Source organism: Tribolium castaneum, chromosome 7 (genome assembly GCF_031307605.1).
Source record: "Tribolium castaneum strain GA2 chromosome 7, icTriCast1.1, whole genome shotgun sequence".
In the NCBI taxonomy this organism is placed as follows: Eukaryota; Metazoa; Arthropoda; class Insecta; order Coleoptera; family Tenebrionidae; genus Tribolium; species Tribolium castaneum.
Window position 1 is genome coordinate 3,574,435 of NC_087400.1, and position 19,104 is coordinate 3,593,538.

The 19,104-nt window shown below is 34.4% G+C and overlaps 1 protein-coding gene and 3 long non-coding RNA genes across 7 annotated transcripts; 1 reads left to right on the forward strand and 3 right to left on the reverse strand.

The window, feature by feature from the left end:
* The first annotated feature begins 796 nt into the window (after nucleotides 1-796).
* Efa6 (Exchange factor for Arf 6) lies at nucleotides 797-18,679 on the forward strand. 4 transcript variants are annotated; one of them, XM_008200544.3, is made up of 16 exons: nucleotides 797-1,030; nucleotides 9,136-9,202; nucleotides 9,385-9,438; nucleotides 10,157-10,452; nucleotides 10,690-11,066; nucleotides 11,779-12,244; nucleotides 12,627-12,838; nucleotides 12,892-13,085; nucleotides 13,148-13,340; nucleotides 13,625-13,782; nucleotides 13,935-14,184; nucleotides 14,239-14,383; nucleotides 17,527-17,670; nucleotides 17,728-17,924; nucleotides 18,277-18,327; nucleotides 18,477-18,679. In XM_008200544.3, the coding sequence occupies exons 1-16, from the start codon at nucleotides 896-898 to the stop codon at nucleotides 18,490-18,492; spliced, it is 2,955 nt and encodes a 984-aa protein (XP_008198766.1). In that variant the 5' UTR covers nucleotides 797-895; the 3' UTR covers nucleotides 18,493-18,679. The 4 variants fall into 4 exon arrangements, with proteins under 4 accessions (XP_008198766.1, XP_064213889.1, XP_008198768.1 ...); XM_064357819.1 differs by having other exon boundaries at nucleotides 13,956-14,184; XM_008200546.3 differs by lacking the exon at nucleotides 18,277-18,327.
* On the reverse strand, nucleotides 14,449-15,016 carry LOC103314448 (uncharacterized). Its single transcript, XR_010334810.1, has 3 exons — nucleotides 14,941-15,016; nucleotides 14,756-14,890; nucleotides 14,449-14,695 (listed from the first exon to the last, which is right to left on the reverse strand). It is a non-coding gene; the product is annotated as an uncharacterized LOC103314448 (long non-coding RNA).
* Nucleotides 15,238-15,778, reverse strand: LOC135266671 (uncharacterized). The gene is made up of 3 exons (XR_010334811.1): nucleotides 15,650-15,778; nucleotides 15,463-15,597; nucleotides 15,238-15,407 (listed from the first exon to the last, which is right to left on the reverse strand). It is a non-coding gene; the product is annotated as an uncharacterized LOC135266671 (long non-coding RNA).
* Nucleotides 16,690-17,228, reverse strand: LOC107398846 (uncharacterized). Its single transcript, XR_010334809.1, has 3 exons — nucleotides 17,101-17,228; nucleotides 16,915-17,055; nucleotides 16,690-16,853 (listed from the first exon to the last, which is right to left on the reverse strand). It is a non-coding gene; the product is annotated as an uncharacterized LOC107398846 (long non-coding RNA).
* Nucleotides 18,680-19,104: the final 425 nt, after the last annotated feature.

The window sequence follows — 19,104 nt, forward strand, 5'->3', positions numbered from 1 at the left end:
TATCAAAAAAGCAATAAAACACAACATATCTGTAATTTTTTGAGTCTAAACTCCCAATGCGCCGCCTCTGTGCTATCAATTCAGTGCGCCCTCTACCGGCCACCACACACACTACCAGGGGTGTAAAAGTACGTAGATGAAAGAAAAGTGACGTTATTAGTCGATTCACGGCCTCCTAGATTGATAAAAGACTTTATATGTTTCTTATGCGTCCTATAGCATTGTCAAATGTGTGTTTTTTTAATTTTGTACGTCAGAGCTCTCTTATGACAATTTAAAGAAACTCTTACAGGTAACTGCAAAAATGTTGAAACGATTTTACATTTGCAAATCAAATTTAACTGTTTTCACTCTTTTTACGTTATTTCTGGGAAAAATATAGCGTCCCATGTTTAAAAAACCGTTTTTTATTGCTTTGTGCTTTAAATTGTTGCTGTTTTTTTGTTATTTAATTAATTAGTTTCAGTTTGAAAATCGCAAATTCGTCTTAAAAGTGAACACAAATTGAGAAATAACTGTAAACTGTTATCAATAATAACAGTTTTCATACTTTTTTTTTAATAATTTAAAAAAAATTAAAGTATTACAATTATGAAGCATTTTTTTACTTTTTGCACATGTCTGCACTGACAGTTTCTAGTAATTTGTAACTAAAAACTGTTGCTGTAAACATTTGCAACGATTACAAAAAAATATAATATTTCATGACTAAGAAAAAGTTGGAGTCCAAGCGACCAACTAGTGATGGCGCTGCAATCTCTGAACCGCCTCCAACAAGGAAAGATGCAATTCTATCCCTCTCTCTTATTCTACTCAGTCATGTAGGTTATGTCGTGGGAAGTGGGTAGTGTGGCGTGTCTCAAGTAATAAAAATCAATGCAAGCTGGTGGTGACTATGTCGGAGGAACTGTTGGTCGTTCTGAATCGTAGTGAAAACTCCGGTTTCGGTTTTTCCCTGTTGGGAAAACCAGGCCTACCACCCATCATCTACAACATTTTGGACGATTCTCCGGCCGCTGAAAGCGGAGAGGTGAGCGAAATGAAATCAAGCAAGCGTTGGGGCGATGCCTGGCTAAACTGCATTACCGGCCCTTGGCACACTTGATTTTCGAAAAAGTGACGTTGCACCATCTGTGCTGCATTGCGGCCGATTTTCGGCGAGAAAATCGCAGTGTGCGTGTGTGTGCCTGGAAATGTCAAATTTTGACGTTTGTTTGTTGTGGTGGCGACTTGATCCAATCAATTTTTTTTTAATAATAACGACGCCATCTTTATCTATATGCCAATTGTTTTTTATTATTACGCAAAATTTTATCAAACTTCATTGGATGCTTTCTATATTTAAACGCCGACTACATCAATAAAGTAGGCTTTGAGTCGAAGCAGGTTCGGAGATTATGATTTATTGTTTATGCATAGCTTGCTTGATGTCAACGGCGGATTTTTCGCAAAGAAATACCGGAATTTATAAAGTGATTTGTATTCGGGGGAAGCTTGATCGAAAGTTGTTTCATGCAAATTACGAACGGAATTCGATATTTGCATAAAGCAGGCTGGGTGCGTTACGTTGCACTAAGTTTACGTTACGTATAATTAATTAGTGTTACATTACCTTACGTTGCTAACGTTACGATATAGTTCGTTTCACACAAACTCTGTATTACTTTACGTAATTTGACATTACGTTACGTTTACGTTATGGATACGTCTTTATTAATACAGACTGAACAAAAAGTAATGCAAAAAAAGGTATCACAATTTTGTTATTGGTTATTAAAAAAAATAATAATATAGTGACATTTATGACGTCATTCTTAATTTTACATCTCTTTATCTTTCTGATAATGTAAAATGTAAAAATACTGATAATTAAAAATAAATGGGTTAAATTAATTTTTATTTTATTTCGAGCCACAATTAAAAATTCTACGGCGCTTGCCGTTTTCATAAGATCACCTTGTATCAGTATTGTTTACCTTACGTTACGTTACGGTTACGTTGCACTTTAGCGTAACCCAACGCCTTCCGCGATTTGATTAGCAATTTAAATTCTTCGTCTTAAAACATCCATTTCGCTCCGATTTTCCGATAATAATAAGTAAAAGATCTCTTCCAGTTCGTTGAAGTGGTGCTTGAAGTTTCGCTCACGAATTTAATAAAATTACTGTATTTTAAAAGAGATATTTATCGCGTCGAAATATCTTGTATTGTTTTTTCGGAGCGAATTTACATGTAAATATCCACGTGTCGGGGCAAAAAAAACGAATGTCGGCACGTAATTTGATTAATTCATTACGCAATAAAAAGCGAGTTCATATTTGTCAAACAAATTAATTCCGTTGCGTGCAACATTGTGAAGAATGAGAGTGATTACGGGGGCGGAAAAATCGAATTTTTTTGTGAAAATGTTTGATGTTCAAATCGTACGAAAAAAATACTGGAGGTACAGTAGGACACCTACAACACGCCCTAAAAAAATCAAAAAAATTGTCCGTACCGTTCGTCAGTAAAAAATAAAATGGACGAAAATTTAATTTTTTTTCGTTTTGTTTTTATTTGGGAAAAAACGTGACGTTCAAATCCTACGAAAAAAATACAGTAGGTACAGTAGGGCACCTACAACACTCCCTAAAAAAATCAAGAGAATCGTCCGTGCCGTTTGTCAGTAAAAAAAATAAAATGGCCGAAAATTTGTGTTTTTTTTCGTTTTATTTTAATTGGGAAAACTTGACGTTCAAATGTACGAAAAAATACAGTAGGTACAGTAGGACACCTACAACACTCCCTAAAAAAATCAAGAGAATCGTCCGTACCGTTCGTCAGTAAAAAAATAAAATGGCCGAAAATTTGTTTTTTTTTCGTTTTATTTTTAATTGGTAAAAAACTTGACGTTCAAATCGCACGAAAAAAATACAAAAGGTACAGTAGGACATCTACAACACGCACTAAAAAAATCAAGAGAATCGTCCGTACCGTTCGTTAGTAAAAAAATAAAATGGCCGAAAATTTGTTTTCTTTTCGTTTTGTGTTTATTTGGGAAAAAACTTGACGTTCAAATCACTCGAAAAAAAATACAAAAAGTACAGTAGGACATCTACAACACGCCCTAAAAAAATCAAGAGAATCGTCCGTACCGTTCGTCAGTAAAAAAATAAAATGGCCGAAAATTTGTGTTTTTTTTCGTTTTATTTTAATTGGGAAAACTTGACGTTCAAATGTACGAAAAAATATAGTAGGTACAGTAGGACACCTACAACACTCCCTAAAAAAATCAAGAGAATCGTCCGTACCGTTCGTCAGTAAAAAAATAAAATGGCCGAAAATTTGTTTTTTTTTCGTTTTATTTTTAATTGGTAAAAAACTTGACGTTCAAATCGCACGAAAAAAAATACAAAAGGTACAGTAGGACATCTACAACACGCACTAAAAAAATCAAGAGCATCGTCCGTACCGTTCGTTAGTAAAAAAATAAAATGGCCGAAAATTTGTTTTCTTTTCGTTTTGTGTTTATTTGGGAAAAAACTTGACGTTCAAATCACTCGAAAAAAAATACAAAAAGTACAGTAGGACATCTACAACACGCCCTAAAAAAATCAAGAGAATCGTCCGTACCGTTCGTCAGTAAAAAAATAAAATGGCCGAAAATTTGTGTTTTTTTTCGTTTTATTTTAATTGGGAATAAACTTGACGTTTAAATCGTACGAAAAAAATACAGTAGATACAGTAGGACACCTACAACACTCCCTAAAAAAATCAAGAGAATCGTCCGTATCGTTCGTCAGTAAAAAAATAAAATGGTCGACATTTTGTTTTTTTTCGTTTTATTTTTAATTTTTAAAAAACTTGACGTTCAAATCGCACGAAAAAAATACAGTAGGTACGGTAGGACACCTACAACACGCCTTAAAAAAATCAAGAGAATCGTCCCTACTGTTCGTTAGTAAAAAAATAAAATGGCCGAAAATTTTTTTTTGTTTTATTTTAATTGAGAAAAAACTTGACGTTCAAATCGCACGAAAAAAATACAGTAGGTACGGTAGGACACCTACAACACGCCCTAAAAAAAATTAAGAGAATCGTCCGTACCGTTTGTCGTTAAAAAAAATAAAATGTCCGAAAATTTCGATTTTTTTTGTTTTTTTTTTAAACGACACGGTGGAAAAAAAATGTTATAATATCTTAGATAAGGTTTTTCGTTTCGTGCAATTTGAACGAAAGCAAGCCATCATTTTGAGTATAGGTCAGGCGTTTAAGAGCGAAATTCGCCAACTTTTCGCCCTAGATCCTTCCAGCTTTAACCACTTCATAAATATGAAATGTTAAACGGATAGAGCGCTCTTCTCCGTGCGGATTACGACGCCATAGAGATGGAAAAGGACGACGCCGTCGTCGCGGCGCCTCGCCAATAATTCATTCGACGAGTTTTGCCCTCGAAATTGCGAATTATTCAACAATTCGTTGATTTAATTAAAAAAAAAAAAACACACACTTTTTTTCGCATTTTTGTTTCGAGTTTTATCACACAAAGGCCGAGGTCTTTTCTCATCGTATCTCTTTATCATTTCGAACGATAGGACTTCCGCTTCCGACGGTGTATTTGTAATGAGGAAACACTCGTGACGTCAATAATGGAACAAAAACGAACGAAAATCAAGGGAAAGGGAGGAGGTTTTCTTGTGTGGAATTTTCCAACCATTGCAACGAAATGTGGGTCAAACTCCCAAAAATCGAATTTTGTGACGAAAAAAAAAATTTTTGGGCACAGTCAGGGGTGAAAGTAGTGTCCCCCATGACCTTCAGAATGTACAAATGATTACGAAAAGAATGTTCTTTTGCCTTTTCTGAGCCTAATTGCGCATAAGTACTTTGACAGAGCCCAAGGAATTGTAATATAATAATTAAAAAATGTTACTATCTTTTTTTTTGTTCTATTTTAACTTGTTTTTAGGCAAACATGGACTTTTTCTTGGTTAGTTTAAGTGTTCTTGTTAAAATGCACAAAAAAATTAGGGTTAACGTAGTGTGCGTACATGACGTACGAAACGTCAAAATGTACACCTCATCTTGAAAGGAATGTTCTTCAAGAATAAACTTGTCTAAATTATAAACAAATTGATAATAAACGTGTCTAAATCAATCAATTTCTATCAATCATCACGATTTTATGAAAATATTTACATTCGTTCGTTGATCTCGTTATTTTTCCCCGAAAAAAATTAATAATTGTTATGATGGCGTCGTGTCACGTGACCGTGCATACAAATGGCGCGATTTTATCCCTCGGTGTAATTAATTTTAATTTAGTGGTTGTTGGCAAAACTGCAAATTGAGGGATTTATTATTGACATTTCCCGACAACATAGGTTTTTTTGGCTACTTTTGCCTGTGTTTACACCGTTACGAAAATAGACGTTTTTATTATTATACGCACATCTGGTACCTCATTTTTTGACATTTATTAAGACGTTTGATCGGCCCAAGGCCACTATTACCAACTTGGAGCGTAATCATGTCATCCGTTATATGGACAAAACTAATACATAAATTACACCATGACGTAATAATTTAATTTCCAATTACGGTAATCAAGGCTTGCTTAATACAAATCGAACACCGTTTACCCGATTTCGATATCTCGAAGCGTTCCAGAGATATCGCCATGTGTTTTTTCATATACAGGGTGGGGCAATTTTTAAACAATTGGCTGCAAATTTTTTATTTGTGATGCGATCGGGCTGAGATTTGGCGAGTTGGACGACTATACTATCTGGAAGACTTTGGGCTTGCAGTATGACCTAAATAATGTAACAATGTAGTTATCGATCGCTTAACTAAGTCCTACTCTACCGAAAACGCATCAAATCGAAATGCTAAAAATCGCAACACTAAGAAATGCGTGACACGTTTTTGCATTGGCTGTCTATTGATTTATTCGAGCTCTGCACGAAATTTCGCGCAAATACAGGGTGTTTCCAAAACTATCTACAATACAAACATATGTTTTTTTAACTGGAACAGTCTATATTTTATTTTTTTTTTATTTCGATCCTTGTTTCGTCTGAAAATAGCATTATTAAGGCAAACTGGGAACTAGTTTGTCCTCCAACACCAAAAAATTGAAATAACTCGATTTTTGAGTTTTAAAATAAGAGTCGTAAAAATTATCTTAGCAATTTCATAATTTTGAAACATTCTAGATGAGGAAAACCTCAATTTTTTAGGGAAAATTGCTGTTTTATTCATTTTTGACCTGAAAGTTGCGGGATTTGAGTCCAATTGAAAAGTTTTGGTTTCGTGTTTTGCGATGTTTTCTGGCTATTTCGGCTTTTCTTAGTCCGAAAATAACACTTTTAAGGCAAATTGGGCCTTAGTTTGTTCTCTAACACCAAAAAAAAAATATATAATGTGGGCTCTATAAGGATCAGCCTGTGTATAACGATCTATTAATTCTCTCGAATCGTGTGCTATCTTTATAGGATCTTTTGAGAGTATATATTATTTCCACATCGCGTCGCATTAAATGATATACTTCTAGGCTTTGCTTTTATTAAACGAAATGGAGTCGGCGCTTCGTTTTAATAAGGAAATCTATAGAAATCTATCTACAAAGAGTCGTTTTTCCCTCAGGGTGTGAAAAATTGAATAATTCACTCGCGCCTCGACCTTATTAAAAATTAAGTTGGCCGTGAAGGGAATACAAAATTGCGCTTAAATCACTCGCTCCGTTTCAAAACCACAGCCATGTGGATATTTCTTGACTGACGCAATATATATATTTTTTTATCCCTTGTAACTTTTTTGTTTTTCGTCGGATTTTGTCCGAATTTTCGGGGGTGGTTGGCGGCCGCCGCCGCCACCGGGGGCGGGGACGGCGTCCTTACTGCGGCACCGCTCCGAAGTATCGAAGTCTGTGTTTACTGAGCGCGCGTTGGGTGTGACCCAGTTGTGTCGTCCCGCCAGCAGTCACAGTCTAGTCGTCGAAGATGTGCGTCGTCATTGAAATTTTCACGTGTATCGAACTGATAACGATAAGACGGTGATTGTGTCGGGTGGTGGGTGCATTTAGTCTCGAAGGTGAGACGGAATTTTTTGGGTGAATCGAGTTACCGGTGGAATTTCATAAGCACACGTGATTTTGTTTTGTTTTGTGCGGTTTATAGGCTTTTAAGTTGATGTAAAAATACAGAAACTGGACTATTTCCGTCCTAGTTTTAATGGGAAGAGACAGCTGAGATAACTGTTTGCTTGAAATACGAACAGTCATTTTATTTGTGCTTTGGAAAGCATTTATTTTAGTTTTTTTCAAAATTTTTGGCTAAAGGAAGGCCCAAATGGCCGAAATAATGCTATTTTTGGAATGAGAAGGGTCGAATTAGCTAGATAATGTGCTAAAACACAAAACCAAAACTTCTCACGTGGACGCAAATCGGGCAATTTTCGTGGCAAAAATTTGCCAGTGCTACAATTTTGATGCGATTTTTATATTTTGTATTAGAAATGACTATTCTATTAAGAATTTAACTAAAAACAATTTGGAAAAATAGTAATTTAAAACATGTTGAGTAAAAATTGCATTTTTATGTTGAAACCTCTAAAAATCTACATTTTTTAAAAATATCTTTAAAACTACGAATCGTAGAACAAAAATAAAGACAGATTTGAAATCCTCAGACAATTTTACGTTAGATAGGCCTATCTTGGACATAAATTTTCGGTTATTGTAATTTTTATGATTTTTCATTGCTAGGATAGATAAATAAAAGTTTTGACTAAGCTGTTTTTTCGATATTATTGCCACAATTTTGACTTGATTGTCACAAAATTTTGCTCAGTAATAGATAATTACGTGATAAAAAGGGCTATAAGACGTTTTTTGTCAAATTTTATTTTTTTAATTTTTAATTTATTTTTGGTTTAGGAAAATTAAGATCGACCATATTTTGTCCAATATTTCTAAAACTACCGATCTAAGCCCAAAAATGAGGACAGATTTGAAATCGCCAGACAATTTTACGTCAGATAGGCCTATCTTGGACATAAATTTTCGATTATTGTAATTTTTATGATTTTTTATTGCTACAATAGGTAATTAAAAATTTTGACTAAACTTTTTTTTTAGATATTATTAGCACAATTGTGATTTGATTGCCACAAAATTTTGCTCAGTAATAGATAATTACGTGATAAAAAGGGCTATAAGACGTTTCTTGTCAAATTTAATTTTTTTAATTTTTAATTTATCTTTGGTTTAGGGAAATTAAGATCGACCATATTTTGTCCAATATTTCAAAAACTAGCGATCTAAGACCAAAAATGAGGACAGATTTGAAATCGTCAGACAATTTTACGTCAGATAGGCCTATCTTGGACATAAATTTTCGGTTATTGTAATTTTTATGATTTTTTATTGCTAGTATAGGTAAATAAAAGTTTTGACTAAGCTGTTTTTTCGATATTATTGGCACAATTTTGATTTGATTGCCACAAAATTTTGCTCAGTAATAGATAATTACGTAATAAAAAGGGCTATAATACGTTTTTTGCCAAATTTAATTTTTTTAATTTTTAATTTAACTTTGGTTTAGGAAAATTAATATTGGCCATATTTTGTCCAATGTTTAAAAAACTACCGATCGAAGACAAAAATAGGGACAGATTTGGAATCCTCATACAATTTTACGTCAGATAGACTCAATTTGGACATAAATTTCCGGTTGTTGTGACTTTGACGATTTTTTTATTGTTAGGTAGATAATAATTTTTTTTGCCAAGTTGTTTTATTTGGATTTTTTGCATATAAATGGCACAAGTCCAATCTTTTTGTGATCGGTTGTACATTGTGACATTATGTACGTCATATGGGTACACTACTTCTACTCCTGACTGTGCCAAGCATTGCGATATCGAGCGCTTTTAATTGCGCCGATAAATTAGAAATGTCACAGCAAATGAAATAATTTTTAATCTTTTTGGAATTTTTCTTAGGGCTTGAAATACGCGCGAAATAACGTCAAGTGTGACAAATACCATTTCATTTCGTCGTCTCACAAGTCCACATAAACGTCCCTCTTTACGGTTATTTATCACTTGATTCGAACTAAAACTTGATTGTTTTAATGAATTTTTTTCTTTCAGGTGGAAGTTGGAGACGTTATCTTGAAAGTTAACGAAACTGACGTGAATCGTTTCAGTACGAAAGAAGGTAAAATACTCTCGTGCTTATTGTTGTGTAAATAACGTTTTTTCCTCTCTCATTTTCTATCTTCACCAATTTTGTGCACTAAATTTTGTGTTGGAGAAATGTTTTTCTCACAAGATGCGAACTAAAGAATTGGTTTGAGACGCTTTCGTTAATTTATTAACGCTCTATATTTTGCTTTTCAGTTTTAAAATGCCTACGATTATCGTCAGATCCTGTAACACTAAAAATAAAACGTGGTAAGACACCGTTTTTGCTTGGATTGTTTTTTTTATCGAAGTTTTTGAGGGATTTTGAGAAGCTATTTTGTTGGCACAATTTTTATTGTTACATTATTACGAAATAAATTTTTACCACCATTTTGGCGTTTTAATAAATTGTCCAAATTTCTTACAAAAACCTACGACATACTGCAAGAAAAAAATTGGTAAAAGACAAAAAAAAGTATACAAATATGAACACAAAAAAAAGATGGAGAAAAAATAGAAAAAAATATAATACTGACGAAAACATGTTAAAAAACATAAAAAAAGAGAAAAAAAAATATTAATAAAAAAAATGTCAAAAAAACAGGAAAACAAATGTGAAAAACATTCATAGAGAAAAAGAAACGGAAAAATTCGAGCGCCATTGCAACAGTCGGACAGCAGCATGCGCCATTTTCCAATATGGCGGATTAAAAAAAGCTAATACGTAATAAAACGAGTGACTAAAACTAAATATGTACCTAAGTAAGTATTGCTGGAGAAATATAATACATTTAAGCGCCAATTTGTCAAATTTTGGCGCCAAATTTCAAAAATTACTTTTCCAAAAAAAAATATTTTTTCGGTCCCATTTTCTAAAATGGCCAAAAATTCCGTGAATTTATGGCAGCCAACACAATTTCTTCTCTCAAAATCCCCCAAAATCCTTTTTTATCGTGAATTTTCCTCCAAAGTGTCTTTTTTTGTAAAGATCCGAAAATCAAAGCGACTGTTCGTAAGCACCTCCTCTCTGTTGGCGGCGACTCTGCCGCCCCCCGTCCCCGCCCCCGGCCCGGCCCCTTGGTTCACCAGAGCCATGTCCGCAATGGCAGCTGCCCCCCTGAACAACAGTCCCTCCTCTCTGACCCCGACGACAACGACCGCCTCCAGTGGGAGCCTTTGGCAGCTAGCGACAAAAAGCCGAGCAACAAACCCAAATTTGAGGCTTACATGATGACCGGCGAGCATATCCTCAACATCTCGCGTATGCCTAAACAACAGAAAAAGGTAAAAAAAATACCAAAAAAAAAGAAAAAAAATTTTTTTTGATTTTTTTTATTTTGCAATTACGGCAAAGCTATTCGAAAAAGTGAAACTATTTCCATGCATATCGATGTAAAATGATCCGGGGAATCGACTAGCGTCGCGAAAATCGCCAAATTTCCAATAGTTTTTTGGTTATGATTTTTTAAAATTTTTTTGACAAGTTTTTTTTAATGTCAAAAAATTGTCAAAACTTTACAGATCGAGAGTTTGAGGTACCACAACAGCCACACCCATCACCTCCGCCACCAGCAGCAACACAATTCGGTGCCAAACAGTCCCAACGAAATGGACATGGGCTCGAAGGGCAACCATTGCAAATCGGGCTCGAATTCGGCCAACACTTCGCCGGTCAGTGCCAATAAATGGGACACACACCCATCACCAGGCTCTGGTGATGGGTCCAAGTATAATAGCAATTTTGTGAGGACGAGTCGTTCCGAAGACCAGTTACAAGCATCACAAAATGATAATTGTGGAATGAGTGCTGTGAATATTGACGTTGATGATGACATCACCAGCTCGCTGAATACGCTTCTGGACACCCGACCCGAGTCAGTGAGCGCTTCGGGTGACAGGTAGGCTACTAGAGAATTCAAAATGCTACGTTTTGGTAAAAAAATCGTTAAAATCGGACCAGTGGTTCCGGAGTTATGGACCAAAATATGTTCGGACGCCATTTTAAACATGGCTACCCAACCAACTCGAAAACTTATTTTTTTCATTGAAATGGTACCAAAATCCCACTCTGAGTACGAATATTACTGACAGAGAAAATTTGCTTTTGCCAATATGGCGTTTCAAAATGGCTTCCAGTCACACCAGGTAGGCTACTAGAGAATTCAAAATGCTACGTTTTGGTAAAAAAATCGTTAAAATCGGACCAGTGGTTCCGGAGTTATGGGCAAAATATGTTCGGACGCCATTTTCCAACATGGCGACCCAACCAACTCGAAAACTTATTTTTTTCATTGAAATGGTATCAAAATCCCACTCTGAGTACGAATATTACTGACAGAGAAAATTTGCTTTTGCCAATATGGCGTTTCAAAATGGCTTCCAGTCACACCATTTGAGAAATTATATTTTAATGTTAAATATTTCTTAAAAAGCATGGCATAATTGAACTCAAACGAAAAAATGCCAACCGCCATTTTTCAATATGGCGACCCAAAATATCTTTTGGATCATCATTCTTTTATTCATATGGTAGACGATATTCAAATCGGACTAATTTAAGTTACTGGCGCCATTTAAATTAAAATTAAATTTAAATTTGGCGCTTTTCAGCGACAGAATCGTGTGGACGTACAACGCCCCGCCCACCGGCGACCACCACGCCAAATTCTGCCACACCCTCTCCAATGGCAGCAGTTCGTCCCATAGTAACACCTCCCCCTCGTCCAGTCCCCTTCATTCCGGCTCGCCGGCGTCTCCCACATCGGTGTCTTCCTCGGTGATGTCCAGCCAATCCGGTTCGCGTCGACTTCCATACACACCCACTGGAGGCGTGGCTCCGCCACCTCCAACCAATGGCGATTTTAGCGTATCGGAGGCAATTTCGAATATTTCAAGTCCGGATTATCATGATGATGACAGTATGGGCATCAGAGATTGTGTGATGGAGATTAGTGATCATAGTGACAGTGACAGTACGCTTTTGGTGTCGGAACCAAGACAACGGCAGAATAGTGATCATAGAATAGTGATACAAGTGAAAGGACCGGATAATAGAGGCAAAACCTGTGATAGTCAGGTGGGTGGGGAAAGGGGAGGGGCTAACAAAAAACGCCGATTTTCTTCGATTTTTTGTGCCGACGCCTTTATTTTAATAATAATGATAATTAAGAATATTCGAAATTGAAAAAAAAAAGATTTTAATGATGGACGCGCCATTTTTCAATATGGCCGCTTTGAAAACTATAACTTTTTAAAACTGAAAATGCTATTTTCTAACATTGCGTGATTTTCTTTGTTTCTTTTTTAATGAATTTTCTAATATCAGGCGTAGAAATATAGTTTGGACGCCATTTTTAAATATGTCGGCTCCAAATAAATATGCATTGTTTTTTCTTTGTTTAGCGTTATTTTCAGTTAAAATATCGCGTTTTTCTTCAATGTTTTCATGTTTTACTTAGAACGAAATGGTCGAACTGGCCGACCTTGATGATGACGGTGCTCGAAACCCTTCGCCACAGTCGTCGGAAGACGAAAGCGACGTCGAAAGTCTGCACAGTTTTCATTATTCGCCAAAAGCGGTCGATTTGCCTTCGGCCATTCGTTTGGCCAAACGTCTCTACAGTCTAGATGGCTTTAAAAAATCGGACGTTTCACGACATCTCAGTAAAAAGTATACTTTCACAGCCTACTTTGACTTATACTTAGCCAAATTGTATGTTTTAGTAACGATTTCAGCCGCGCTGTTGCCGAAGAATACCTAAAATATTTCAATTTCGAAAACGACACTCTAGATATAGCCCTACGAAAGTTCCTCAAACAGTTCTCTCTCACCGGCGAAACGCAGGAACGCGAGAGAGTTTTGGTTCATTTTTCTAAGAGATATTTAGACTGCAATCCGGGTTCTTTTAATTCACAAGGTTTGTCAAAAAAAATTTTTTTTCACTAACTTGTAGAAAAAATAATGTATGTCACTCTTCAGATGCGGTACATACGTTGACGTGCGCCATTATGCTGCTCAATACCGATCTACACGGCCAGAATATTAGCAGGAAAATGACCTGTAATGAATTTATCGAAAATTTAGCTGGATTAAACGAACAGGAAAACTTTCCGAGGGATGTTCTTAAGGCGCTCTACCACGCCATCAAGAATTATCCGCTGGAGTGGGCGCTGTAAGTAATTATTTTTTTGCAAATTACAGGTTTCTGTAATTTTTTTTACGTCGCTAACTGAGGAACTAATCAATTTTAATCATTTTTTTTTGTTTATTTGAAACTTCTGGAAGTTGTTTATCTGAATTTCGCATTTTAACACTTATTTTTACAGTTTAATTACAATTTTCAGTTACAGATTTCTGTAATTTTACAGGTTCCTGTAATACCTAATATGTGGATCGGCTTGCTTTAGCATTTTTTTCGCGTTTTTTACGCCGAAAACATTTTTGTTTAATTTTCAGAGACGAAGATACTGAAGATGGCGCCGCTCAAATGCCGAAACCTGGCGAACAAATCGGCGCTAATCCGTTTTTGGACGTTCCAATGTCATCGAACGCCGTCGAATACAAGAAGGGTTACGTCATGCGCAAGTGCTGTTACGAGGCGAACGCCAAACGAAGTGAGTGCCTCAAAAAATCAGTATATATACATATAACTTGTCAAAAAAGTTTTTTTCGTCGTTTTTTCGAGAGAAATTTCTTTGACAAGCTTGTGTAGAGAACTAGTTTGATTCTGCACAGCATGTTGCAATACAAAATAGCTGTTTCGAAGGCCTTTGCTGCATTTTTCTAGCACCGTTTCACAAGCGTAGCTGGAAGATGTTTTATTGTACATTGCGGGATTTGGTGTTGTATCTGCACAAGGACGAAAACGGCTTCAGGAAGAATCAAATGGGTGATAATTTTCATAATGCGATAAGGATACACCATGCACTAGCCACCAAAGCTACAGATTATACGAAAAAAATGTTCGTTTTTAGGTTACAGACCGCCGATCAAGCCGAATATTTATTTCAGACTGGGTAAAAAAAATTGGAAAAATTTTGTTTGCATATTTTTTGTTTTTTGGATTATAGTGATTCGAAAGAACTGCAATCATGGATCGATACAATTAATTTTGTGGCTGCTAGTTTTTCGGCAGCTCCGCTAGAGGCCGCTGTTGGGTCGCAGAAAAAATTCCAAAGGCCACTCTTGCCCTGTAGTCATACGAAATTAAATATGGTAAGTACAGTTTTTCATTTTTTTGCGTCGCCAACGGTGGAACCAAATTTAAAATTACAGGTTCCTGTAATAATTATGTGTCAGTTTAACGAAGGAAACCATTTTTTCGCATGAACTATATATTTTTCAGAGAGAATACAATTTTTTTCCGTTGCTATATATTTTTTTATTGTTATTCTTTCCAAGTGGTTTTTAGGTTACAATAATTTTCCTGACACCAGTCACACTCTCCTTCATCAGCAATAATATCTTGGCAATATTCATTCATATCATCATCGTTGGCTGCGTAAATACATTCTCTGAACTTTATCACTGAAAAAAAAAGAACAAACATTAAAAAAACTACTAAAAGTATTTATTTTTTTTTATTACCAACATCGTACTCATATTTCGATCCACTGACACAATATTTTTGTTCCTCACCACAAGTATGCCTAAGTTCGTCCAAATCTTTGGAACATTGGTCGTCTTCGATGCAATCGTAACATTTTAGCGCCTCTGAAACACCTAAAAAAAATAAACATTTTCCAAAAAAAAAAAAAACAAAAAAAATTCACAATTATAAAGTGTTACAGAAAGGAGGACAGTAAAGAGTTTCATTTTGCTTGTGAAGGTTTTGAAACAGGTGTGTCATTTTATACAATTTTTTATCACCTTTTACGCACTTCTATTATCTATTGGAATCCAATTATTATTTTTTTGTTTTTTGTTATAATTTTTTTTGTAATTGTTTTTTGGTTATTGTTTTTTTTAATACTTTATTACTATTTGTTTATTCGGTTTGTTCATTTTCTTCACATTTTTTGATTGAGTTTGGAGTTAAAAAGAGGGAACAAATAAATAAAACGAAAATACAAAGTTACTTCACACTTTATTTTTTATTATTATTCTTCCCAAGTTGTTTTCTCGTTACAATAATTCTCTTCACATCATTTACACTCGCCTCCTTGTTTGATAAAATAGTTGCAGAATTCTTGTGCACGCTCTTCGTTCTTTGCGTAAGAACAACCTTTGAATTTTAATTCTGAAAAAAAACAGTTAAAAACGTATCAGGAGAAAGTTTTGTTTATTTTTTTTACTATTGCCTTTATTATTTTTCCATCCACTGACACAATAATTTTGTTGGGAGCTACAAGTGACTTTCTGTTCCTCCAAACTTTTCGAACAAAGCTCATCACCAACACAATCGTAGCATTCTATCTCTCCTGAAACATCTAACAAAAATTTTTGTGAAAAACAAATAATAAAAAAAAATTAAAAACGTACAATTATAAAGTGTCACAGAAAGTAGGAAAACAGTAAATATTAAAAGTTTCATTTTGAGTTTTTTTTTGACTGACCTGTGGTAGTGTGTATTAAATTTTATACCATTTTTTGATCATTTTTTTTAAATAATAAGCTTACGTTTTTACGATTATTGTTTCTATTTTCGATCGTAATTATTAGTTAAAGTGTCTGAAAAAAACTTTTATCATGAAACTTTTTATGCCTTTAATGAGAACACGTTTATTAAAAAAAATATCAATAAAAAACCATTCCTTCGTTTTTATTTTCTTTCTTTTTTTAGGTGAATTTTCATTTGTCATTGTTTTACTTTGTTATTTTTTTCAAATTCGTAATAAGAATAATAATTGATAATGAAAAAAAAAAAGATACAAGTAAAAAAATCAAAACAAACAACTCTAAAATGCTGAAAAATAAAAAATTGGATGAAGAAGATAACAAAAAATTTGTTTACTTAGTTGGCACTGATAACTATTTATTTAAAAACACATAAAATAACTGTTGGCTCTTTAAAAAAAAAAAAATTCAGTTCTGCTGCTGGCTAAGAAAATTTAAAAATTTTATTTTTATTATTATTATTATTATTATTATTATTATTATTAAAAATTTAAAAAATTCAGTTCTGCCGCTGGCTAAGAACATTTAAAAATATTATTATTATTATTATTATTATTATTATTATTATTATTATTATTATTATTATTTTATTATTATCGATTTAAACAAATTTTTTTTACTTCGTTGCCAATGATCAAAACGTATAAAAAATGAGACAATGACAGTCGGTAACCCAAGATAACAAGACAAAATTACAGAAAACTGTAAATGGAAACTTCTACAACTCGAGTTTTTTTGTTGTTTAAAAATTTTAAAAGCGTTGTGAATATGTTTTTTTAATTTGTTTGTTGTTTTCCAGAAGTAACAACTTAATTATATCATTAGTAGTTTTTATGTTAATTTTTTTCTTTTAATTTTTTTGGAGGTTATATTTTAAATTTGGAGCAAAGAAAGAATAAATAAAGTAATTTCAAAATTTTTATTATTATTTATTGTTTTGAAGTTATTTTTTCGTTGCAATAATCTTCTTTACACCAGTAACACTCTCCTCCCCTACGGACCATCCAATCACAATATTCTTCCAAATCTGCATCAACACTTCCGTACAAACATTCTCTGAATTTTGTCACTGAAAAAAAAAGTGATAAATGTTTTTTACTTAATAATTTATTTCTATTATTTTTTTTTACCTCCATCATCGTCTATATTGGGTTTCAATCCACTGGTACAATATCTTTGTTTATCACCACAAGTGTCTTTCTGGTCTTCTAAACTTTTAGAACATTCTTCTTCTCCAGTGCATTCGTAGCACTTCAGTATTCCTGAAACACCTAATAAAAAAATTAAACTTTAACAAACAAAAAAAAAAAACTTACTATTGTAGAGTACTACAGAAAGTAAGACAATGAATAAGAGTTTCATTTTTGTGTGAAATGAATGATTTGAGCCAATCGTCTTTTATTTTATACAAATTTTTATCGTTTTTTATCATTTTATTTACGTAAATTGCAAATATTTATATGCATTTTTACAATATCAGCAATTTTTCTATTTTCCACCGTAATAATTATAGTTTTCGCTTCATTAAACTTTTTTTATTTTTTCATATTGTTATTTTCAAAAAATTTCGAGGCGGTTTTTTTGTAAAAAAATATTTTTTCTTTAAATAATGAATGGCAAATAATTACAGGAATCTATAATTGACCTGACCTGACTAAAATTGGCGCTGAAATAAAATTTTTTGGCTTTTTTCTTTAAAAACAATTGTAACCTCAATTGGCCACGAAAAAAAATTTTTACAGCGTGAGCAGCTTCGCGACCACGAGGAGAGAGTACTTAGACTGGAATCGGAACTTGAAGATCACCGTAAATCGCCCCCTGACAAAGGCTCCAAGTCACTAATAGTCCAAAACTACAAAGAAAAAGAATCCTATTTGACATTTGAGGTAGCCGCCCCTTTTTTCCCAAACCACGCCCACTCGCTGACCACGTGACTGTTCCAGGTGAAGCGATATCGCACCTATTCGTACATTCTGCGGTCGCGGATTGGCCAATACGTGGAGCCACACCCTGTCAGTTTAGTCGAGAATAGCATTGGCGAGGTGGACGAGGCGGCCGCAGCCGGTGGACCAATGGACGTGACTGGGGGCGTGGTCGTCCCGCCCCCGATCCCAGACAGGCCCGCCCCCTCCACCAATAGGTATAGTTACAGACAGGCAATTTACAACGGCGATGCTGACATTGGCTGACGCGTGATGGGGGTGTTCTCGGCATGTGTGCTTTGACAGTTGACAGTTTTTTGACAGTTGGACGCTTGTTTTTATTTTTTTATGTTGGTGGTGGTGGTGGAATGGCTTGAGAGCACCCAAGGGATAAAAATAAGAAATTTTTGGGCGGGAATATTTAAAATTATAGGTTAGGGGCTGTGACGTAGCGATGTCTAGATAGAGGTTAAGATGTAACTGTATTTATGTTGTTGACATGTTTTCAATCGGAATAGTTGAAATATTATAACTCTGAATAAACAATAATTGAAACCGATCGTTTTTTAGGTGTAGTTTTTCTGTGCACATAACTTACTTCCCCCGAATTTTCGACGCAAGGTTGGTGCCTTTTTCTTCTACTTTTCTCTCTCCTTTTGATTCACTCACTCACCACTACGTTGCTTGTCTACTAATCGCATGGCTTTTGTAGTTTGTTTTTTGTGTTATAATTTTAACACACGTGACTAATTTTTTTTATTGCATGGTAGGAGAGGCCCCGAGTGAATGAAGATTGGAGTAAAAATTTTGTGCCGATTTTACCAAAGAAAATTTCGAACGAAAAAAAAATCACCGCGCTTGCTATTTTATGTATAAAAATGTAGCTTTTATGTAAATTTTTATTTTAAATACACAACATATTATTTATGTATATTGTTGAATCAATAAAAAGACCAAATGTTTATACCCGAAATGACTGCACTTGACTGACTCCCTTTTCCTATGGTGAATGACGTAGCTGTAGCTGCATGACCGATAATTGCAGGGTTCTGTAATTCTTTTTTGTGGCCAACGGAGGACACAATTTTTTTTAAATTGAATTACTTTGACTATTTTGTTTTTAATAATAATCTAGATGCACGTTCAACTGTTTTGAGTTGATTTCTGTAAATATTCAACTAACAGAAACGTGAAAAAACGGTAAGTATGTTTTTTGTTACTTTAAGTGCCTACGGAGTAACTAATTTTTTTTCAAATGTACAAAAACTAGCATAATATGTAGAATGCGCCGTAGAATACACTGGAATAAACCATTTTGCTCTACGACTTTTAGTTTTTGAGTTATGAATTTTTAATAAATAACCCGGCGCATCCACCATTTTTCAAATTAATATAAAC

Bases quoted from the DNA above. Each gene is read 5' to 3' on its own strand.
- Efa6 (XM_008200544.3), top strand. From the start codon at position 896: ATGTCGGAGGAACTGTTGGTCGTTCTGAATCGTAGTGAAAACTCCGGT. The intron at 10,453-10,689 runs GTAAAAAAAATA...AAAACTTTACAG, and splicing joins TGCCTAAACAACAGAAAAAG to ATCGAGAGTTTGAGGTACCA. The intron at 11,067-11,778 runs GTAGGCTACTAG...GGCGCTTTTCAG, and splicing joins GTGAGCGCTTCGGGTGACAG to CGACAGAATCGTGTGGACGT.